At 47.1% G+C, this 25022-nt stretch overlaps 1 protein-coding gene across 1 annotated transcript in view; it reads left to right on the top strand.

Moving 5' to 3' along the window:
* Positions 1-25022, top strand: part of NUP205 (nucleoporin 205) — an 82449-nt gene that overhangs the window by 13779 nt on the left and 43648 nt on the right. The window contains exons 7-14 of the mRNA XM_044990010.1: positions 908-1072; positions 2000-2175; positions 6253-6369; positions 12144-12281; positions 13332-13482; positions 14925-15130; positions 16413-16595; positions 24791-24841. Of these exons, the coding sequence (XP_044845945.1) occupies positions 908-1072; positions 2000-2175; positions 6253-6369; positions 12144-12281; positions 13332-13482; positions 14925-15130; positions 16413-16595; positions 24791-24841 (1187 nt within the window). The remainder of the gene's footprint in view (positions 1-907; positions 1073-1999; positions 2176-6252; positions 6370-12143; positions 12282-13331; positions 13483-14924; positions 15131-16412; positions 16596-24790; positions 24842-25022) is intronic.

The following is a 25022-nucleotide window of genomic DNA, read 5'->3' as shown; positions in this document are numbered from 1 at the left end:
GTGCTAATGTCAGGGAGTCCCCCTCCCTCCATCCCCTCCTCCTTTACCCCATCTCAACAGAGCAGGGGAGGACATGACAGGGCTCAGGACAGAGGGAGCTTGCTGGCAGCAGCTGCTGTCTCAACTTGCTGACCTACTTAAAAGGGCAGTGTACTTAGAGTGGGGCCAGCGTACTTACAGGGGAATGCGTGTGTCTCTCTCTCTCACACACGGTGTGTGTGTGTGTCTGTCTGTCTCTCTCTGCCATGCTGTCTCCTTTCCCTCCATTCATGCTGCCTTGTAGCGTGTGAGGCTACGTTAACAACAATGTGTTAACCCTTGAGGACTCATCCGAGTGCTAGTTCATCATTTAGCAGTAAGGCATTCCCTGGGAAATATCCCACCCTCTTCCACCCTCTGACTTCACCACCTCAACCAAGCTTCAAAATCATCATTGCTGTGAATAGTATTCAATTGTTTAAAACTTATACTCTGTGTGTGTGTGTGTGTGTGTACATATGTGTCTGTGTATATATGTATATATAAAATATAGTCTTTTGTCTGATGAAAAAAATTTCCCTGGAACCTAACCCCCCTCCTCCCCACCCCTCCATTTACATTAATTCTTATGGGGAAATTGGATTCGCTTAACATAATTTCGCTTAAAGTAGCATTTTTCAGAACATAACTACAATCTTAAATGAGGAGTTACTATATACTGTTTGGGCTTCAGACTATTTGAAAGAATCAACTGATCAGTTTAAAGAGATACAAAAAGTGACAATTATTGTAATAGCTAATTGGAGAAGGAAGCTACATTTGTTCTCCAAGACTATATGTTTCAGGAATCATTCATATTTGTTTTAATGGAAATGAAAATTTACGGTTTCAGTTTTTTATATAATGAGGAGTCACTTTGTTTTTCCAGATTTGATGCACCAGCTGCCTCTGTTAACAGAGAGACAGTACATAGCAACAATCCACACTCGCCTTCAGGATTCTCAACCATGGAAACTACCGGGGCTGCAAGCTACTGTTAGATTAGCATGGGCACTAGCATTGCGAGGAATATCCCAACTGTCTGATGTGACAGGTAAATGAATCCAAAGTGGAACTGCTATAGCTGAGTCTTCAGGGCCCCTTAATACTATAAGTCAGAGCAGTTGCTACTTTTTAGGGGAACAGTAACTGCCCTCTATCACAGAACTGTGCCACTGATAATTTGTATTTGAGAGTTTTAGAATTATATTAGTCTGAAAAGTACACAGGTTTAGAAATACATACTGTTTCATGGTATAAACTCCATAATATCCCTTCATTTCAATAACAAATTAATATTGTGCTGAAAAAATGTGTAAAATTGCATTTAATACCAGTTGGTGCCCTATGCTGTAACTCTAACAATAAAAAAACAAAAATAGATTCCAATTTGTGTAAAAGCCTTTGATTTAAAGGCAGCTCCATTGTAGCTGGATATTGTAACACACATTGTCTGCTGAAAGGATATTTGAGGACCGTGGATAGTTTTCTTCCAAAAGATGTGGACTTCTGAAGTGCTGTAGTGGATCAGAATTAGGGCATGGCTACACTTGCAGATGTAGAGTGCTTCGAATTAAACCAGCCTTCGGAGAGCGCAGTAGGGAAAGTGCTGCAGTCTGTCCACACTGCAATTATGTAAATCATAATTAAACTTCACAGTACTAATGGTCTTTAAAGGATAGTTTTTGATTGTTATAAATAATGGGGGCTTACAGCCCTGCATAACTGGAATTGGTCACACTTATTCGGAGAACTAAGTGGATTATGCAATTCTTTCCTCTTCAGTCAGAGTTCAAGTACTGGGTGTCCCACTGTATTGGCATAACTTTTACAGTCCACTGTTCTTTTGAACATCCAAAAGACTTAGGTGATATACATTTATGTTGATTTGCAAGTAAGCCAGGAACTTTGAAACATGCGTACTTTGGTAAGTGAGATAATTGCATTCTTTCTTCCTTTCCCCTTTCTTCATTCTTTCTAGCTCTTGCAGAATTCACTGAGGCAGATGAGGCAATGGCAGAGCTAGCAATTGCTGATGATGTCTTCCTGTTCCTTACTGAATCTGTGGTGGGGTCTGAAAAATTCTACCAGGAAGAATTTTACATCCGCAAAATTCATAACCTTGTCACAGACTTTCTTGCACTCATGCCGATGAAAGTAAGTTGTTATGCATGTGGACTGGCGGTTGGTGAGCATTTTGGATGTATAATCCAAATTTCATGTACAGGACGAGTTAGGGCATCTATCACCATGGTCTTGAAGTGCTAGGATTCAGAAAACTGCCAATTAATTATGTATTTGATTAATGGAATTAATACAGTTTTCTGTTTAGTTTCCAAATAACGATGCTCTAAAAATAAAAGTTTACATGAGTATAGTGAAATTTTAAAAGCAAACTGTTCATGTGGTAGTACTTACAATTTTTAGTAAATGCCAGTTTTTTCTATAGACATAGTACTGCAAGCTGAAGTAATTTGTGAATGGGAAAAGATCAGTAATCTACTATACTGTGTCAGTGCTTTTTAATTTTTTGCCAGGAATAGACTTTTGTATATGTGTCTGGGAGGGGTGCTATCCTTCCTTGCAGCAGAATACTGTTCCTATAGAAATAACAATTTGATTTACCAGGAATTGAAACTTTTGTGCTGCAAAAATGAAAAGGATGTGTTTGTAGCAGTGTGAGCAATTTCATTTGTGCAAGAACTTGTATTCATGCATTGAAAGCAAGAGCTCTGAGAAAGTGTAGTGTCTCTTTTAATAATTGGTGAAAGCTTTATTTTGTGTCTTTTGTGTCGAGCAGTTGTGTGTACATTTGAGTTGCCAAATAATGACTGAGCAGTCATAATTTTAATTCTTTTTTTATGTGCATACCTTAAAGGTATCTCTTTGTTCATTTTAGGCTGGCATGAGAACGTCTGGGGAAAAAAATAATTCCTTCTGCTTTAAGAATCTTTTTGAGTGCACATATAAACATATTGTAAACGGTTTAATTTAAATTCTCTTTTGTTTATTATGTTAATTGCTGAACTGATTTAAAAGCTTTTCTGAATTCACAGCAGGTACAACACTAACAATTTCAATGCAAGTATCCTGTCTACACAGCCTCACCAGTGTGCCTCAATCCACTTCTGTAGGGACCACATACAAGCACTTAGAGGGGAGTAACATGCTGTAACAGGCTTTGGCCTTTCTGCTAGGGCTGAGAACAAAGGTGGATTGTCTGATACAGACGTATCCCTTAGAGTATTGCCATATAGGATCAGAACAGTGGTCTGTCCATCTTTTCTGGTATCCTGTTTCTGTTGGTGGCCAGTAATAGTTGCTTCAGAGGTAAAAACCTTGTAGCAGACAGAGTTTTCTTGCTTGCAAAAGAATCCTTTCCAATCCTGTTAGTTAATGGTCAGATTATGGAATTTATATCCTTATTACATTATAGAACTTTGAATGTTCTTATTATCCACATAAATGCTTCATCTTATTTTTTAATCCTACTAAACTCTTTTCCTCAATGATACATTTTGGTAGAGAGTTCTGCAGGTTAATTATTTTTTGGGCCAGTGCACTGATAACAGTGGTTGTCACTTGTGTGGTACTTTGTCAAAGGCTTTTTGAAATTCAAAAAAATTGTCATCTGTTTCTTTTATCCAATGATTTGTTGACATATTCAGAGAATTCTAGTAGATTAGAGAGGCACAATTTTCTTTTTTCTTTCTCCCATCATATTGCATTCATCTAGCCATTTTAACACTTTAATTATAGCAAACAATTTTCTTGATATTGAAGCAATGCTAACTGGCATGTAATTCTCTAGGTCACCCCAGAACTCTTCAAAAAGATAAAGACATTTGCTACCATTCAGCATAGTAGCTGATTCCTTGAGGAATTTAGTTCTTCTGAATTCTGTTCATACAAGGCACTATCCTAGAATGCTACCTCTGTTTTCTCTCTCCACATACACAAACATATTAGTATAATTAACTTAAATTTTTGATTTTGGTACAGAAGTTAATTTAATCTATCTAGTTTTCCAAATTGAAAATATTAAAGGATGTAGTTTTGGGGCCTGATCCAAATCACACTGAAGTAAATGGAAATACTTCCATTGACTTGGATCAGGCTCTCACTGCAGATGCAGAGAGCCTTGAGAGAAAGGAAGTGGTTAAATATTTCTTTCTTGATTATTGGCTCCACAAATTATTGGTGGTTCTCAAGTATTTGTCCACATGGATCCCGCTCTTGGTGTACATGCTCTCCATGCACACATGATGGAATTCTTTTTCCTGGCAGTGTCTGTTGGAATCGTGCCTAAACCTTGTGCCCCTTCACCGGAGGGCATAAAAGGCGGGGCAGGTCCAAGCATCCCTCAGTTCCTTCACCAATACAGAATCCTGGAGCAGTGGCTCTCAACCTTTGCAGACTACTGTTCCCCTTTCAGAAGTCTGATTTGTCTTGTGTACCCCCAAGTTTCACCTCACTTAAAAACTACTTCCTTACAAAATCAAACATAAAAATACAAAAGTGTCACAGCACACTATTACTGACAAATTGCTTACTGTCTCGTTTTTACCATATAATTGTAAAATAAATCAATTGGAATATAAATACACCTCTACCCCGATATAACGCGGTCTTCAGGAGACACAAAATCTCACCGTGTTATAGGTGAGACCGTGTTATATCAGACTTGCTCCCCACCCCATTCCTTGTTCCCTGACTGCCCCCTCCAGAGATCCCCATCCCTAATCACCTCCAGGACCCCACCCAACCCCCCTGTTCCCTGTCCCCTGACTTCTCCGACCCCTATCCCTCCTCTCCCCCTCAACAGGCACTCACTGGCAGCTGCAGGAAGCGGAGCAGCCCAGCCCCAGCCCGCTCCACTCTGCCACTTCCCAGCCACGGTGCTCTGCTTCCTGCCCCCGGTGAGTGCGGGGAGGTTGGGGAAAGGATGTCCCCCTCGCACTCACCTGCGGCAGGAAGCAGAGTGACGCGACCCCAGCCTGCTCCGTTTTCCTTACCCCTGCCCCAGCCCCAGCCATGTCATTGCGGGGCAGCTGGGGAAAGGTCTTGCACTCACCTGCGGCGGGAAGTGGAGTGCCACGGCTGGGAACTGGCGGAGTGGAGCTGGCAGGGGCTGGGCTGCTTTGCTTTCTGCCGCTGGTAAATGCGGGGAGGTTGGGGAAAGGACGCCCTCTGTACCTGCGGCCCAGCCCTCTCTCCTCTGCCACCTCCCAGCTGCGGTGCTCTGCTTCCCACGGCAGATGAGTGCGGGGAGGTTGGGAAAAGGACGCCCCCCTGTACTCACCTGCAGTGGGAAGCGAAGCGCTGCTGCTGGGAGCTGGCGGAGTGGAGTGGGCTGGGGCTGGGCTGCTCCGCTTCTGCTGCTGCTGGTGAATGCGGAGGGGGATCCCTTCCCCCAAGCCCCCTCCCCCGAGCGACATGGCTGGGGCCGGGGTGAGGGAAGCGGAGCGGGCTGCTCTCGGCCCCCTGCTAATCCCCCGGGCCACTCTTGGGGGGCCCCGCAGTCCCAAAGTGCCCTCCCACAGCTCCTGTCCCCCAGACCCAGGGGGGGCCTGACCACCCCCGAGACCCTCTGCCCCTTATCGAACCCCTCGGCCCCGGCCTGGCCCGGCACCTTTAACACGCTGAGAGCTTTACCGCCTTGTATGCGAACCTATGTTATATCGGGTTGCGTTATTTTGGGGTAGTGGTATATTTCAGTGTATAGTATATAGAGTAGTATAAACAAGTCATAATATGAAATTTTAGTTTGTACTGACTTTGCTCTTGCTTTTATGTAGCCGGTTGTAAAACTAGGCAAATATTTAGATGAGTTGATGTATCCCCTGGAAGACCTCTGCGTACCCCTGGTTGAGAACCACTGTCCTAGAGGAGAAAGACTCCGTAGTAGCAGGGAAGAAGGGATCCATGTGGACATAATTACGGTGTTATCATATTATTGGTTATCAGTCATTTGATTTATATCCGCTGAGAATTTCTTCCTACTATTGGATGATATGGTAACAATTTAAACAGAAAATTAAAATAAAACCCTGCAATTTGATAATGAATGTCAATCTATTACAATAGCATTTTTGTTTGTTAAGGACATGCTAAGGAATGTTAACATCTGTTTTATAAAAATAGATAAGACTAGGTTGCTCTTTGTAATCTTTAAGATTTTTTTTGTTGGCTAAAAATAGACCAACATTCTTCTCCACTTCATAAATTGTGTAGGTGAAACAGCTGAGAAACCGTGCAGATGAAGACGCTCGTATGATCCACATGAGTATGCAGATGGGTAATGAGCCACCTGTTTCCCTTCGGCGGGATCTGGAACATCTTATGCTTTTAGTAAGCCCTGCTTTTAATTATGTTTGTAAAAAGGGATTGTTTGGAGGTTTTCCTATTGAAAACTTCTGATACCTTAACAGTAAAACACATTATTTGAATAATAAGATACTGTGTGGGGCATACCTTACCTATTTTTATTTGTAAGTAGAAATCTTCATATTTTTGGTTAAATTAGATGTAGACAATTTCATTAACTAATCATGTAGTTGAAATCATTTGCTGACTTGGCTTCGCCCTGCTAATAAATGTCAGGGTACCTCTACAGAACGAAATTAATTCGAACTTATTCTATTCGAATTTTCGGAAGCGATTTTATACATTCGGTGTTGTGTGTCCCCACTAAAGCGCATGAATTCGGCATCCACAGTACTGAGGCTAGCATTGAATGTCGGCGCTGTGCACTGTGGGAAGCTATCCCACAGTTCCCGCAGTCCCCGCCGCCCATTGGAATTGTGGGTTAAGCTCCCAGTGCATGATGGGGCAAAAACATTCTCACGGGTGTTTCTGGGTGTGTGCCATCACTCGCTCCTCCCTCCATGAAAGCTACGGCAGATGCCATGCTGCCAGCAGATGGTGCAGTACGGTGCACCGCCTGTCTCCTGGTACTCTGAATCCACCTCGCATGTCCTCTCATCTTTCTATCTACTCTTTTATCTAACCATTTCCCGCCTTTTTTTGGCTACCGTGAACCGAGCAGCACAGCTTCCGCCACTAACTCTGCTCTCCCACTCTTGCATTGCTAGCTAATTTTTCCATGTTGTCTGTCCTGGGCTCGCGTGCAAACTACAGAAGGCAACAATTCCCGGCCGTTTTTCAGCCATCGTGAACTGAGCTGCACAGCTTCTGCCGCTTTTTCCATGTTGTCGGTCCTGGGCTCCTGTGGAAGCTACAGACGGCAACAATTCCTCGCTGTTTTTCAGCCACTGTGACCTGACCGCACAGCTTCCGCCGCAAACTCTGCTCTCCTGCTCTTGCAGCTCTAGTGAGCTTCCCGACTCTGTGAAAGCTACAGAAGACAACCATTTACTGCCTTTTATCGTCCATCTTGAACTGAACAGGCCTCCTACGTTTCACGCCCTTTTTCCAGGATTACCCGTGCAGGCGCCATAGCGCGGCAGTCATGGAGCCCGCTCAGATCTCCGCTGCAGTTTTGACCATTGTAAATACCTCGCGTATTATCCAGCAGTATGTGCAGTATCTGTAAAACTGGGCGAGGAAGCGATGACAGTGCGATTACTATAGTGATGAGCACATGGACACAGACGTTCCTAGAAGCATGGCATATGGTGATTGGGAGATCATGGTGGCATTGGGCCAGGGTCATGCCGTGGAACACTGATTCTGGACCCGGGAAACAAGCACAGACTGGTGGGACTGCATAGTGTTGCAGGTCTGGGATGATTCCCAATAGCTGTGAAACTTTCGTATGCACAGGGCCACTTTCATGGAACTTTGTGACTTGCTATCCCCTGCCCTGAATCGCAAAGACACCAAAATGAGAGCAGCCCTCACCCTTGAGAAGCGAGTGACCATAGCACTGTGGAAGCTTGCAACGCCTGACAGCTACCGGTCAGTCAGGAATCAGTTTGGAGCAGGCAAATCTACTGTAGAGGCTCCTGTGCTGCAAGTAACCAACGCAATCATTGAGCAGCTGCTATCAAGGGTAGTGACTTTGGGAAATGTGCAGACCATTGTGGATGACTTTAATGCGCTGGGGTTCCCTAACTGCGGCGGGGCGATAGACGGAACGCATATCAGTATCTTGGCCCCGGCACATCAGGGCGACCAGTACATAAACTGCAAGGGGTACTTTTCCATGGTGCTGCAAGCACTGGTGGATCACAAGGGACATTTCACCGACATCAACGTGGGATGGCCGGGAAAGGTGCATGACGCTTGCATCTTCAGGAACTCTGGTCTGTTTGAACAGCTGCAGGAAGGGACTTACTTTCCAGACCAGAAAATTACTGTTGGGGATGTTGAAATGCCTATAGTTACCCTCAGGGACCCAGCCTACCCCTTAATGCCATGGTTCATGAAGCCATACACAGGCACTCTGGACAGTAGTAAGGAGCAGTTTCAACTATAGGCTGAGCAAGTGCAGAATAGTGGTAGAATGTGCTTTTGGACGTTTGAAAGCACGCTGGCACAGTTTACTGACTTGGTTAGATCTCAGCACAACCAATATTCCAATTGTAATTGCTGCTTGTTGTGTGCTCCACACTATCTGTGAGAGTAAGGGGGAGACTTTTATGGTGGGGTGGGAGCTTGAGGCAACTCGCCTGGCAGCCAGTTTCGCACAGCCAGACAAAAGGGCAATTAGAAGAGCGCAGTAGGGCGCGCTGTGCATCAGAGAAACTTGAAAGCCGGTTTCATGACTGGCCAGGGTACGGTGTGACAGTTGTGTTTGTTTCTCTTGAAGTTACCTGCCACACACACACACACACACACACATATAATATATATATAAATAAATGAAAGGAAATAAAGTCAAAATTGTTCTTTATTATTTGTTGCACAACACATTGAGAGAAATCCGAAGGTAGACGGGGGGGGGCTGGGTGCGTTAGGGAGGTGGAGGAGGGGAGGGGAGGACAAGTCCAGAAACCAAATCAAAAGTTTGCATATGCCAGCTTTCTGTTGTTTGGGCGATCCTCTGGGGTTGAGTGTGTGGGTCCCCGTAGCCTCCCCCTTTGTGTTCTTGGGCATCTGGGTGAGGAGGCTATGGAACTTGGGGAGGAGGGAGGGCCGTTATACAGGGGCTGCAGTGGCAGTCTGTGGTCTTGCTGCCTTTTCCGCATTAGATCCACCATACAATGGAGCATGTCAGTTTGCTCCCCCATGAGCTTGACCCTAGCGTCCTGCCTGCTCTCATCACACACATCCCACCTCTCTTCGTGTTCCTGTAATGCTTTACAGGACTCCACAATTGTTTGCCTCCATGCATTCAGTTGGGCCCTATCAGTGCGGGAGGACTGCATGAGCTTGGCGAACATGTCGTCCCGAGTTCGTTTTTTCTGCCTTCTAATCTGGACCAGCCTCTGGGACAGAGTAGATCGGGGCCGCGTTGAAACATTTGCACCTGCAGGAGGAGAAAAAGGGAGGGTAGTATTTTAAAAGATACATTTCGGAGAACAAAGGGGGCACTTTGGTGTGAGTAAGCCATCACACACGGCCGGGCAACAGAATTCAGCTTGCAGGCAGCCTAGGGGTGCGCGGGGTTGTGCTGCTTCTACATTCATTCCAATGCTTTCAAACTGCTGGGCCCCCTTTCCCACAGCAAGCAATGCCTGGTGGGTTTGCCATATAAAAGGAGGGCCTGCGGGCTCTCTGGGATGATCACTTCACACAACACTCCTGCCTCTATCTCTCCTCCCCACCCCTCCTTGCATGGCTCCGATGAGGCTCTGAGCAGGGATGAGCCCTTCAAACTAAACCCAACCAGCCCAGCATGGCTGGGTGTAACCCCCAACCCCGCACCACATGGCTCCAATCAGGCTCTCATTCACCAGAAGTTCCTTCTCCAGGGTCATGGTCCGGGAGCCCGCCTTGGGAGTGGGGAGAGGCTGTTGGCTCCAGTGTTAAGAATAATTCCTGGCTAGGAGGGAAAACGGATTCCCCACTTGCTGCCTGTGCGCTGTCGTCCTCCTCTTCATTCTCCAATGACTCTTCCTCCTCACTCCGTGCAACTCCCCCCCTTGCAGGTGTCCACGGACAGTGGTGGCGTAGTGGTGACGTCACCCCCCATAAATTGCATGCAGCTCAGGGTAGAAGCGGAATGTATGGGGCTGTGACCCAGAGTGCCCATTCGCCTCCCTGTCTTTTTGGTACACTTGCCTGAGCTCCTTGATTTTTGTACAACACTGCTCTGTGTCCCTGGAGTAGCCTCTTTCCGTCATGGCCCTGGAGACTTTAGCGTACGTATTTGTATTCCTTCTTTTGGAACGTAGTTCTGCCATAACAGACTCGTCTCCCCAACATGTGATGAGATCCAGTACCTCCTGTTTGGACCATGCTGGAGCTCGTCTGCGAATCCGGGACTGCGTGATCTCTTGTGATGGTGGACTCTGCATGGTGGACTGTGCTGATGGTGACAAAACAGGAAATTAAATTCAAAAGTTCCTGGGGCTTTTCCTGCCCACCTGGCTAGTGCATCAGAGTTGAGAGTGTTGTCCAGAGCGGTCACAAGAGAGCATTCTGGGATAGCTCCCGGAGGCCAATAACGTCAAATTGTGTCCACAATACATTTAACCCGGGATTGCGATCTCGATTTAAGCGCTACTCCACTTGCTGAGGTGGAGTACAGAAATTGGATTAAAGAGCCCTTTAAATCGAAAAAGCCAGTTTGGTCGTGTGGATGGAATCTTTTTTTTTTAATTAACTTGGCTAATTACGAAATAACAGACTAGTGTAGACCAGGCCTCAGTTTATTTTTGTTCAGCATATAAATATTGCACCATTTATTGCATTTAATGTACTGTGGTGCAACAGTTTAGATACCTGAGAATCTTTTGACATATGACTGTACATACATTTTGCAGTATTTTAAATGTAACTCCCCCCCCCTCCATGTTAACACAACTTTAAAATTGAAATTCCAAGTTTACAAATCTCAAAACTATGGTTCCCATCTAACAGAATTTCAGCCACTTTGTGCTTATGTAGTGTTTTGTGTTTCTGCATCATCCTATCAAAATTCTATCTACTTACCTTGGGTGAATAAAATATCATTAATTTTTACATGATTGTTAGTCATTATGGTAAAGGGTGTGGGTATAGATTTTTGCGTCTGATCTTGTGATTTTTCATGACAGTTTTTCAAGGCTGCTATATACAGTACATAGTGTTGAGATATTAAATGCAAAAAGACCAAGTTACAGCGGATGTGGGAATTATAACTAAATGTCCTGTGTTTCATTAGCATAAAATTTCAGCCTCTGTAGAAGGTCTTTTTCCATTCTATTTCTTTGTTTGAAAGAAATAAAGTTGGTCTTGTGTGTTTATTTCAGTTTGTGATTGTTAAAGTTAGATAACATATTCAAATATTGCACGTGGGTAGTGTACATTTTTCCGTCATTGTTAAGAAATGTTGTAATAAAAAGAATTCGGTGAAGTATACAAATTCATCCTTAAATACAGTGTACAAGGCAAGTTTTGAAATGTTAAATTCTAACCAGTTTAAAGCTAGAGACACATTAAAAATATTTTTATCCACAAAAACAATTAGATGATTTTATAAACCTCTTAAAAAAAGGAGCTTAGAATAAAAAAGCCTTCTTAACCAGAACTTGTTATGGCTCTTGTACACAGCTATAACACACCTATAAAATGAAGAACTTGAAACAGAAATTATTCTGAAGGAAATTTGAGCAGTCAAAGAACAATTAAAAGCTTTTAATCCCAACATTGGTTCATTGATTTTAAACTAATTGCAACACAAATACCCAAATGCTCATTTAAAGGAAATACCAATGTGTTGATATCTAGGGTTTTATAGGCAACAGAGGGAGAATACCATTGAAATTTATAAATAAAAAGTATTTAAAATCTGAAAATTTCAGGGTTTTTTTAGCTATGGATTGTTGTCACATTACTGCATAGAAGCTGCCATTTTCAGGAAGGGAATATTTAAAAAATTGCATATTAACAATGAGATTATTTTTCTTCCTGTATTTCCAGGTTGTGCTGAAGTAGTGTTCATTGTTAAAATCTTGGCCTTTTTATTTGTGTTGACATTTTTTCTCTCTAGAAACTTATTTTCTGTTCCCCTACAGATTGCGGAGTTGTACAGGAAGGATCCCTTTAATCTGGAACTTGCTCTTGAGTATTGGTGTCCTTCAGAACCTCTCCAAAGCTCCACCATTATGGGATCTTATCTTGGAGTAGCCCATCAGCGACCTCCTCAGCGCCAGGTTAGCCAAATTCAACTTTTTTCCTCCATTGTTTGCAGTGGAATTTTTTTTTCTTTTTAAACTTGTAATTTACTTTAGTGTCATGGTATTAAAAGCTGCAGGCTGGAGCAGCAATAGCTCCTGGAATCAAGAGGAGTAAAGGTGGTTTTTGAGGAACTGGTAGAGCCACTCTCATATGGTCTTAAGAACCTGTTATCCATTGCCAAGATATTAGTGCAGTGCGCCCACCCAGTGTTATATGGGCACCATTGGCATGCTATAAAGGGAACTTTTACCAGTTGTCATTGGCTGTAGATTGTTCTCTGGGGTATCGGCGGGTATTAATGGGAAATAATCTAACCTCTTTCAAAACTCTTGTTTATGCTTGAGCTACCTAATTGAAGACTTCTACACAAGCAGCTACATTTTCTCAGTGAACATTGCTAATAATAATGCTTTGCACTTACGTTGTACCTTCTGTCTGATTATATCAAAGTGTTTTGTTGATATTCCCAGAGGAAAAACTCTGTTAAGGTGCAGTTAAAGTCTCTTAAGGTTAGAAAACATTACAAGGATGTTGTAATTATCTAAAACCCAAGGATATAAGATTAGGATTAAAAACAGTCCAAATATGTTAAGGTAAGAAATGCACAATTAAGGCATCCAAACAACCTTAGCTGTGCCTGTAGTAACGTGTAATTACCATGCAATTATTTAGCGTTTTTGGTTTCAGATTAGATTTATTTTTAAAGACATATATTAGATTTTTGTCATAGTTTTGCCCTTTTGGCATCACTGCAGTTAATGTTATGAAAAATTATTGTATCCTTATTGATTAATGTGTTCCTTTGCAATATTCTGAATATTTTGTGCATCCTTTTTCTCTTCAAAATGTGGATATTTTCTGTTCAATGAAACAGAACAAGCACTTCACAAATTTATTTTGGAGTTATGGTGGGGGTTTTGTGTTTTTTAAGTCCAAACCAGAATATACTTTATCATTTTGGTGTCTCTTGTCACCCCAAAATAAGGTTAGATTTCTTTTTAAACATTTACCTTTTTTTGTTGCAGGTTGTCTTGTCAAAGTTTGTTAGACAAATGGGAGACCTACTCCCCTCCACAATTTACATCCCATATTTGAAAATGCTTCAGGGATTGGCCAGTGGGCCCCAGTGTGCTCATTATTGCTTCAGTTTGCTGAAGGTCAATGGCAGCAGTCATGGTAAGAAAAGTGTTTGACAGTAGGCTCACCTCTCAATCTTCTCCTAGACAAGGTGGACAAAAATTTAGATCTAGATGAGATTAATTGTAGTTTATTACTTAGTTAGCTACTATTAGTCTTACACTTTTAGTACGGAGGTAAAACTCATTTTCACTTTCAACTGCATAAAGATACTGGTTTATATGTGTTAATTAAATATTTGAGTGTCCTGATTATGGGAATGGCTGAATTCCTAATATGTTTGATTTTAAAATATTTTATAGCTTTCTGTTAATGAGAGCTTCAATATATCACTTTAGCTCAGTATAGCATGTTGAAGAGTTACTTCTTAGCATAAAATAGCCAGGCTGTGTATTTGCAAATACATTTTTAAATGATGGCTGGCATTTCTGAGCTTGCGTTTAGAGGCGTCCTGAGAAAGTGCCATCTTTTGTAACACAGTTAATATAAGAGAGTACTTTCTGTCTTATTTTCATACTAACTTCTCAGGGAAAAAAAATTACTAGACTAACGTCTTTACACATTCAGCATTACAAAGGTTCTGATTCATAAACCCATATGATAGCATGATTAAAACAGTAAATCTATTTTACACCTGATTATCATATTTGTAATGTCATAGCTCTTCAAAAAGACCATAAGAGCACAAAGGTCACCAACACCGGGCTTTTATCATAAACTTTATTTTCCTCTCTGTCCCACTTTGAATCTGAACTGAAAGTTGAGATCACTGATTATCTCTTCAATTCTGGTGTGCCATTGCAGGGTACTGACGGTTATGGAGAAGGGTGTGTGTGTGTGTTACACGGATGCCAATAGCAGGGCCGGCTCCAGACCTCAGCGCGGCAAGCACGCGTGTGGGGCGGCCCTTTCCCGGGGGGGCGGCAGGCTGGGCCGGCAGACCTGCCGCAGTCATGCCTGCGGGAGGTCCACCGGAGCCCTGGGACGACCGGACCTGCCGCAGGCATGACTGCGGAGGGGGTGCTCGTCCCGCGGCTCCAGTGGACCTCCCGCAGGCATGCCTGCGGCAGATCAAGCAGAGCCACCGGACCTGCGAACCGTCCGCAGCTGCGGGAGGTCCAGCCGAGCCGCGCGACCAGCGGACCCTCCGCAGTCATGCCCGCGGGAGGTCCGCTGCTCCCGGGGCTCCGGGGCGCCTCCCGCGCATGACTGCTTGGGGCGGCCAAAAAGGTAGAGCCGCCCCTGGCCAATAGGCACTTTTTTCCCCTCAACTCTCAGTGAGAATGTTTTGAATGTTTGGAAAGCAACTCACATGTGAGCATTAACATAAATAATAAAAGAAGAATTTCTTACTACTTCAGCTTCCAGAATACTGTGCTGAGTACAAGTTAAGGCCATTTTTTAAGGTTTGGTATCCCCTTTGCCACCCTGTAAAAGAGCAAAATTATTTTGTAATCAGTTTAAACGTTTTTCTTTCCTAGCTGAAAACATCCAGGGAACCGGTGGCAGCCCTGTCTCCTGGGAGCATTTCTTCCGCTCCTTGATGCTGTATCACGAGCACTTAAGGAAGGACTTGCCAAGTGCAGATAGTGTCCAATACCGTCCCCTCCCTCTCCGAGGAATCACCCAGAAAGAACAGGATGGATTGATTTCCTTTTTACAGCTTACAACTACTATAGTGAAGTGGGTAGGTAACCCTTTTCTTTCTTGTGTCTCGCTAACACGTTTCTGTTTCTCTTGCAAGATGACATTTGAACTGACTTATATATTTGAGTTTGCACATAATTCAGTGGTGGTGACCTATGCCACATTTGACCAAAATGACATGCTGGGCAGAGTCAGCTAGCAGTTGCTGTGATTTGATTTCTGGACTTCATAAGTGATAGCAGGAATGACTGAGTTGGACAAGCACATGATAAAGCAAGAAAGGGCAAGGTCTGTTATTGGTACTGCTAATTGCTGATTTTTAACTTTTATGACTCTCTTCCTTCCCAGTTGTGGAGTTGTTGTCTCTTTCTTTCACAGCTAAGACAAGTTTAAAAGAAATCAAGTCAGAGCTGAAGAACTCTGAGCATTTACATTTAATAATTTGAGAGGGGAAAAGCCAGAAAAAGTAAACTAAAATAAGAGAGAAAATGGGCAGGGGAAGCAAACTGCCAGTGAAACTTGCCTCCAGGCTGGATTTAAATGGCTGCTAGTCCTATAGCTGAAAAGGCACCTTGAGTTAAAGGAGTGGGAACCCTAAGCAATGGTTATAAAAATAATGCTTCAGTGCAGGCTCTACATAGGTGGTACAGCTTTAGTTCAATTACTGAATACCCACCTGAGGAGAGCGTAATTGTGTATTAAGTATTCTTAGAATTATCTAGCTATACTAGAACTGTATGCCAGTTGAATAGCTTAGCAAGAGGACTCAGATATGCTTTAACTAGCCCTACCCAGCCTTTAGATCTTAACAAGTTTAATTTCAATGTAGTGAATGTTAAAAATAGATAATACAGGCTTGTAATAGAAATAGTGACAGAGCCCTTATCTACTCTGGTGTGAAGGAGCTGTTGAAGTATAAGCACTTGATTTCTCTAGAGAGACAGTTGTGTGAGTGTGTTCCCTGCTAGTATATACTTTGGAGTTACAGAAGAGTCTTGAGCTTCCAACGTATATATGCACAGTTGCTTTAATACATGTTGAAAGAAGAAAAAAGAGGGTGAAATACTTGGTAATTGTTTTCAATTATTTTTAAAAATAAGCTTTTTAATAAAAAATGTTTTAAAACAGTTAAAACTGATGCTTTAAGTTGGGGCAGTCTTCCATTCTTCCCATCTCTAAGGTGTGTTGGGCTAGAAAATGGCATCATCATTGCTTAGACTTTTTGAATCATTTGAGTTAGGTGTTGCAAAACTCCAAGACCTTTCAAAGTGACAATGTGTACTCCTCCCGCCCCCTCCCTTGTTTTGTGTATCATTTTGCAGAGTGAGAATGCTCGTTTGGCCCTCTGTGAGCACCCCCAGTGGACTCCAGTGATAGTCATTTTGGGACTCCTGCAATGTAGCATCCCTCCCATTTTGAAAGCAGAACTATTAGAGACTCTTACTGCCTTTGGAAAATCTCCTGAGATAGCTGCTTCACTCTGGCAATCACTGGAATACGCACAGGTATTTTAGGATTTTGTATACTGCTTAGAACTGTAGTATCTGAGTCCTGGCTGAATTGTAATATATTTTAACATTACATACTTAAATCTTAGTGGTAATATGACACACTTTTCCTAAATATTCTGTTAATCACTTATTTCCATTGCTGATTATCAAATTCACATTGTTTCTTACTGTAAAAAGGGCCTGTGCACTGATAATAGTGGTGCGTTCTTATTTCTCAAGGAAAGGGAATGGGGAGAAACCGGCCCTTTGCTCACATACTATGGGAGACCTAAAGATCCGTGAACCCCTAAGTAATGCTACTGTAAGAGATCGCAAGATAGAGTTTTACTTCTCTAGACAGTCTAGGAGTGACATCACTTCACTGGAAGGAGTTCTGTCCAGTCCTTGGCTGAAATGAAGACGCAACATGACATAGTCTTTTGAGGGTCGGGGGGTAAAAGTGAATGTGGAGGATTTGTATGGCTCTTGGAGATATGCAGCCCATTGTTCCGCCAGCAGATAAGAGTTTTTTGTTTTTTTTTAAATCTGCAAGAAGTGATGGGTAGGGAATACAATAAGCATTTTTAGTACAATGTAACATCAGCCATTACTTCAGTGAACATCACTTCAGTACTGGGCAAACTGGTTGAAACTATAATAAAGAACAATATTGTCAGACATGTAGATGAACATAATTTGTTGAGGAAGAGTCAATGTGGTTTTAGTAAAGGGAAATCATGCCTCACCAATCTACTATAATTCTTTGAGGGGGTCAACAATCATGTAGACCAAGGGGATCCAGTGGATATAGTACACTTAGATTTTCAGAAAGCCTTTGACAAGGTCCCTCACCAAAGGCTCTTATGCAAAGTAAGCTGCCACGGGATAAGAGGGAAGGTGCTCGCATCAATTGGTAACTGGTTAAAAGATAGGAAACAAATGGTAGGTATAAATGGAGAGAGGTAAATAAAGGGGTCTGTTCTGGGACAAGTCCAATTCAACATACTCATAAATTATCTGGGAAAAGGGGTAAACAGCGAGGTGGCAAAACTTTGCAGATGATACAAAATTACTAAAGATGGTTAAGACCCAGGCAGACTGCGAAAAGCTACAAAAGGATCTCTCAAAACTGGACGACTAGGCAACACAACGGAAGGTGAAATTTAATGTTGATTAATGCAAAGTAATGCACACTGGAAAGCATAATCCCAACTATACATATAAAATGATGGGGTCTAAATTTGCTGTTACAATTCAAGAAAGAGATCTTGGAGTCATTGTGGATAGTTCTCTGAAAACATTCACTCAATGTGCAGTGGCTGTCAAAAAAGCTAACAGAATGCTGGGAATAATTAAGAAAAGGATAGATAATAGGACAGAAAATATCATGTTGCCTCTATATAAATCCATGCTATACCCACATCTTGAATAATATGTGCACATGTGGTTGCCCCATCTCAAAAAAGATATGTTGGAATTGGGAAAAGGTTCACAAAAGGGCAACAAAAATGATTAGGGGTATGGAACGGCTTCCATATGAGGAGAGATTAATAAAACTGGGACCTTTTAGCTTGGAAAAGAGATGGCTAAAGGGAGATATGATTGAGGTCTATAAAATCATTACTGGTATAGAGAAAGTAGATAAGGAAGTGTTTACTACTTCTCATAACACAAGAACTAGGGGTCACAAAATGAAATTAATAGGCTGCAGGTTTAAAACAAATAAAAGGAAGTATTTCTTCACACAACGTACAGTCAACCTGTGGAACTCCTTGCCAGAGGATGTTGTGAAGGCCAAGACCATAACAGGTTTCAAAAAAGAACTAATTGCATTCATGGAGGATGGGCAGGAATGGTGTCCCTAGCCTCTGTTTGCCAGAAGCTGTGAATGAGTGACAGGGGATAAATCATTCGATGATTACCTGTTCTGTTCATTCCCTCTGGGGCATCTGGCATTGGCCCGGAAGACAGGATACTGGGCTAGATGGACCCTTAGTCTGACCCAGTAGGGCCATTCCTATGTTCTTATTTCTGTCAGTAGCTGTGTAGAAACACATTGTTCTTCTTCGAGTGATTGCTCCTATGCATTCCAGTTAGGTGTGCGCGGCGTGTGTGCACGGCTCTCCGGAACATTTTTACCCTAGCAACTCTGGCGGGCTGGCTGGGTGCCCCCTGGAGTGGCGCCGCCATGGTGCTGGATATATACCCCAGCCGGCCCGTCCACTCCTCAGTTCCTTCTTACCACCCGTGACGGCCAGTTGGAACAGTGGAGTGCTCTCTTACCTCCACAGCCCTAGCGTTTCTCCATTCTTCGGTGTACATAGTTGGTTAACTTAGTTTTTAGATTAGTTGAATAAGTTTAGTTAGTTATAGTATAGTAGGGGACCTAGAGGGGTTAGCCCTCTTCTTCCACAACCGGTGCGGGCTCATGCCCAAGGCACCGGGGTTTAAGCCCTGTGCGGCTTGCCAGCGGCACATGCCCGTCGGCAACCCGCACGACTCCTGCCTGCACTGCCTCGGGGAATCTCACAGGACAGATAAGTGCCCAATCTGCACGGCGTTTAAGCCGCGCACCAGAAAGGAGCGGGACTCTCGCCTCAAGCAGCTCCTTACGGAGGTGGCACTTCAGCCTCCCGCGCCGTCCCCGGCGGCACCGAAATTGTCCTCGGCGCGCAGCGCACCAGCGGCACCGAGCCGCCCCGGTACCGACGCTGCTAGATCTTCGCAGACGGCACCGACGTCCTGGCACCGTTCCCTCTCTCCACCGAGGAAGCGGAAGACGGCGCACTCGGCTTCTAAGCCTCCTGCTTCGGGACAGCTTACCCAGCCATCACCGGCACCTCCGGCACCGGCTGTGGTAGTGCACAAGCCGTGCACGGTCCTGTTGACTCCGGCACCTCAAGAGCCGTCGAGTCCGGTACCTCCCTGCTCCCCGGTGCCAACCGCGGTCGAGCTGCATCTCCCGTCCACGCCCGAGACATTCTCGACGGCGAGAGAGCTTATCGAGCTCACAGAGGCACCGAGCCTCCGGCCCCTGGCACCGCCGGTGCGGGCTGTTCAGTCGGTGGGCAAGCCGGCAATGATGCGGCCCCCGACAGACGGGATGGATGGCGCTCCAAGTCTCGGACCCAGTCCCGATCCAGGAAACGGTCGCCGTCACGCCGATCCCGATCCCGATCCCGGCACCGATCAACGTCTCGGTACCGCTCCCCGTCTTGGCACCGGTCGCAGTCCCGGTACCGCTCAGTATCGCGGTACCGGTCGCACTCCCGGCGACGCTCATGGTCCCGGTCACCGGACCGACGGTACCGTCGGAGGTCTGGCTCCCGGTACCGTTCTAGGCACCGCGACTCCCGAAGCCGCTCCCGTCACCGCCGATCGAGGTCGCGCTCAGGCTCCCGGTACCGAGGCAATCAACGGTCCCGATCTCCATCCTGGCACCGCGACGGTTGGCACCGATCCTCGGCACCGTCCGGGGACAAGCTGCCACCTTCCACGGCGCACTCCATCAGCGCCTCTGCCTCCCTGTGGCCTTCGCGTCAGCCGTCAGTCGCCTCTCAGGCGGGCAGCGGGAGAGATCTCCGGGCTGGCACCCAGACCCAGGACCTTGGTCCACAGCAGTGCGGTTTTTGGGTTCCCTGGGCCTACCATGAGCCCCAAGGGCTCCCTTTCCCCCCGCGGGTGCTGAACACAGGGTGGCAGAAGCCACAGTGAGCAGACCTCCCCCATCACCACCGGGGGAGGCCTTGTCGCCGTCAGGTCCCGCAGAGCATCCGGGGCACGATACAGCTTCCCAAGCCCCTGAGCAACCACCGGCAGATGTGGTGGTCCAGACTCTTTCCTCGTCTTCTTCACCGGATGAGGCGGTGGCGGGTGCCGCTACGGCGGACCCTCCCCCGATTGACCTGCGGGCCCACCAGGACCTTCTTCGCAGGGTGGCGAAGGCTATTGACCTCCCGGTGGCGGAGGTCCCGGAGGACGAAGACCCGGTGACCAACGTCATCGGAGCCGAGGCCCCGTTGCGGGTGGCCCTCCCATTTATCTGGACTATTCAGAAAAATGCCACTACTATCTGGCAGTCACCGGCGTCCGTCCCTCCTACCGCAAGGGGTGTCGAACGAAAATACTCGGTCCCCCCCACTGGATACGAGTATTTGTACACCCACCCCACTCCAGACTCACTCGTCGTGCAGTCTGTTAATGATCGCGAGAGGCATGGACAGCCAGCCCCGGCGCCAAAGTCCAAGGACGCCAGGCGCATGGACCTGTTGGGCCGAAAGGTGTATTCGGCGGGGGGTCTCCAGCTCCGGATTGCCAACCAGTTGGCTCTCCTAGCTCGTTACACCTTTGACATTTTCGTGTCCCTCACTAAGTTCTCGGAGCTGATCCCGACGGCTTCCCGACAGGAATTCTCCGCTCTAGTCGAAGAGGGCAGAAAAGCCTCCCGGTCCTCCATCCAGGTTGCTCTGGACTCGGCGGACTCAGGGGCCAGAACTTTGGCCTCAGGAGTGACCATGCGGCGCATCTCCTGGCTGCAGTCCTTCACCTTGCCGCCGGAGGTGCAGTATACCCTACAGGACCTCCCCTTTGAGACTCACGGTCTGTTCTCGGAGAAAACGGACTCCAGGATCCAGACCCTCAAGGATGGTCGTATCGCTATTCGCACTCTGGGTATGCACACACCAGCTACCCAGAGGCGCTCTTTCCGGCAGCAACAGCCCTACCGGCCTTTTACCCAGGCCAGGTCAAGGCCGTATAATAGTCGGCGGAACAGTCTAAACCGCCGTAGGCCATCCGGCAGCAGGCGCAACCAGGCCCAGGTGTCGTCCAAGGCCCCGCAAGGGCCCAAGCAGCCGTTTTGATGGGACGCCCGAGGACGGCCCATCAGACTCTTTCCAGGATCCAACCCCTTTATTTTGCAACCGCCTTTCCCGCTTCCTCCCGGCGTGGTCCCAAATAACATCGGACAACTGGGTACTTCGTACTACCCAGTATGGTTACCGCCTTCAGTTTGTTTCGCCCCCTCCTTCCCACCCACCTTCCCCGTCCCTCTTCAGGGACTCCTCTCACGAGCAATTCCTCTTACAAGAGGTCGAGACTCTGTTGAGTTTGGGTGCCATAGAGGAGGTGCCGCACGACATGCGGGGCAGGGGATTCTATTCCCCTTATTTCCTGATCCCCCCCCAAGGCGAAAGGAGGTCTCAGACCTATACTGGACCTCCGGGAGCTCAACAAGTACCTGGTCAAGCTCAAATTTCGCATGGTAACCCTGGGGACCATCATTCCCTCCCTGGATCCGGGAGACTGGTTTGCCGCCCTCGATATGAAGGACGCGTACTTCCATATCGCGATCTACCCTCCCCATCGACGCTATCTGCGTTTCGTGGTCAACAGTGCGCACTACCAGTTTGCGGTGCTACCCTTCGGCCTATCCACCGCGCCGAGGGTCTTCACCAAGTGCATGGCGGTAGTTGCTGCAGACCTCCGCCGTCGTCGCGTTCACGTCTACCCGTATCTCGACGACTGGCTGGTTCGTGGGCCATCCCAACAACTGGTAGCAGACCAAATTTCCGAAATACTATCCCTGTTTCGGGTACTGGGCCTTCTCGTCAATGCCGAAAAGTCCTCATTGACTCCATCGCAGAGAGTGGAGTTCATCGGAGCGGTCCTCGACTCCACGGTAGCCAGGGCCTGCCTCCCTCGACCTCGGCACCAGACGATGGTCTCCATCATCTGAGACCTGCACACCTTTCCCACTACAACAGTTCGGTCCTGCCTACGCCTTCTGGGTCACATGGCATCCTGCACGTTTGTCACCGCTTACACGAGACTGCGCCTTCGCCCATTTCAAGCCTGGCTAGCGTCGGTGTACCGCCTGCACCGCGACTCCATAGACAGGGTAGTCACGGTCACGAAGCCTACCCTCGCTTCACTCAGCTGGTGGCTGGACCCAGAGGTCGTGTGTGCAGGAGTCCCGTTCCGCCCTCCTCGTCCATCCGTTATACTGACCACGGATGCCTCGGCGTTGGGATGGGGGGCCCACCTGGGCGACCTTCACACCCAGGGTCTCTGGTCGCCCCAGGAGCTCTCCCTCCACATCAACGTCCGGGAGCTGCGAGTAATCCGCTTTGCGTGCCACACCTTCCGCGCCCGTCTGCAAGGCCGATGCGTAGCGGTGTTCACGGACAACACGACGGCGATGTTCTATGTGAACAAGCAGGGCGGAGCCCGCTCCTCCCCGCTCTGCAAGGAAGCGATGCTCCTGTGGGACTTCTGCGTGACCCACTCCATTCGCCTGGAAGCGTCCTTTCTTCCGGGAGTGCAGAACACGCTGGCCGACCATCTCAGCAGGTCGTTCCTCTCCCACGAGTGGTCCCTCCGTCCAGATGTCGTGCACACAATCTTCCGGAGGTGGGGGTTTCCCCGGATAGACCTGTTTGCCGCCAAGGAGAACAGGAAGTGCCACCAGTTTTGTTCGTACCAGGGTCGCTCTCCAGGCTCCCTGTCGGACGCATTCCTCTGCTCCTGGACGGATCACCTCCTCTACGCCTTCCCTCCTTTCCTGCTCATACACTGGGTGCTGCTCAAGCTTCGGAGGGACAGGGCCCACGTCATACTCGTCGCTCCGGCCTGGCCGAGGCAGCACTGGTACACCCTGCTGCTCGAGCTCTCCGTTCGGGATCCCATCCCCCTTCCGTTATGGCCGGACCTCATCACGCAGGACTTCGGCAGACTCCGCCATCCGAACCTGCAGTCCCTCCATCTTACAGCTTGGTGCCTGCGTGGTTGACCCACGCAGAGAGGGACTGTTCGGCGGCAGTACAGCAAGTCCTGCTAGAGAGCAGAAAGCCTTCCACTCGCTCCACCTACCTTGCGAAATGGAAGTGATTCGCGCTCTGGTGTGATCAACGAGGCCTCAATCCCTTCGTAGTCCCTATCCCTACCATCCTGGACTACCTCTGGTACCTTAAGGAGCAAGGTCTTGCGGTCTCCTCCTTGAAGGTGCACCTGGCAGCAGTGTCCACCTTTCGTCCATCCATGGGAGGTCGGTCCATCTTCTCCAACCAGATGGTTTCCCGCTTCCTTAAAGGCCTGGACCGCTTATACCCGCCGGTGCGGCATCATACCCCGACCTGGGATTTAAACCTCGTTCTGGCCAAGCTTATGGGAATCTGGCCACGTGCTCTCTGCTCTACCTCTCCTGGAAGACAGCCTTCCTCGTCGCAATTACATCTGCAAGACGGGTTTCTGAGCTCCGTGCATTAACGGTTAGCCCACCATACACCGTCTTCCACGGAGACAAGGTGCAGCTTCGACCACACCCGGCCTTCCTCCCTAAGGTGGTGTCGGCCTTTCACCTCAATCAGGAGATCTTCCTCCTGGTCTTCTTCCCGAAGCCGCACGCCTCACCTCGTGAGCAGCAGCTTCACACCCTGGACGTCCGCAGGGCCCTCGCTTTTTACATTGAGCAGACGAAGCCCTTCCGGCGTTCGCCACAGATGTTTGTAGCAATTGCCGACTGCATGAAAGGCGAGCCGGTCTCCTCGCAGCGGATTTCCTCCTGGGTAACGGCATGTATCTGGACATGCTACGAGCTTGCTCGCGTGCCACCATGCCGCCTCACCGCTCACTCGACGAGGGCGCATGCCTCGTTGGCCGCCTTCCTGGCCCATGTCCCCATGCAGGACATCTGTAGAGCGGCCACCTGGTCTTCTGTCCACACCTTCGCTTCCCACTACGCGTTGGTGCAGCAATCCAGAGACGATGCAGCCTTCGGCTCAGCAGTCTTACACTCTGCCACGTCTCACTCCGACCCCACCGCCTAGGTAAGGCTTGGGAATCACCTAACTGGAATGCATAGGAGCAATCACTCAAAGAAGAAGAGACGGTTACTCACCGTAGTAACTGTTGTTCTTCGAGATGTGTTGCTCCTATCCATTCCAGACCCGCCCTCCTTCCCCACTGTCGGAGTAGCCGGCAAGAAAGAACTGAGGAGCGGACGGGCCGGCTGGGGTATATATCCAGCGCCATGGCGGCGCCACTCCAGGGGGCGCCCAGCCGGCCCGCCGGAGTTGCTAGGGTAAAAATGTTCCGGAGAACCGTGCACGCGCGGCGCGCACACCTAACTGGAATGGATAGGAGCAACATATCTCGAAGAACAACAGTTACTACGGTGAGTAACCGTCTCTTTTTCCTTTCTGTTTTTTAAGATATTACAGACTGTAAGAGCTCCGGGTCAGAGGCAAGCAACTGGCATTGAGGTAAGGGTTCTTCTTCTTTAGGAAGCCACTTTGATTTATATACAGATGAGTGCAAGGGGGAAAATGTAGAGGCCGTGCCTGCTATTGAGTGTTGGAATAAAATCCCTCTTTGCTTTGCATCTATTATTCCCATACCTGCTCATGGCTCCTAGAAGTTTGTTTTATCTTGCTTTGTAAATCT

The sequence above is a fragment of the Mauremys mutica genome, chromosome 1 (assembly GCF_020497125.1).
Source record: "Mauremys mutica isolate MM-2020 ecotype Southern chromosome 1, ASM2049712v1, whole genome shotgun sequence".
NCBI lineage: Eukaryota > Metazoa > Chordata > Testudines > Geoemydidae > Mauremys > Mauremys mutica.
The sequence above is the reverse complement of the archived record's forward strand: the minus strand, read 5'-3'. Positions and strand labels throughout refer to the sequence as shown.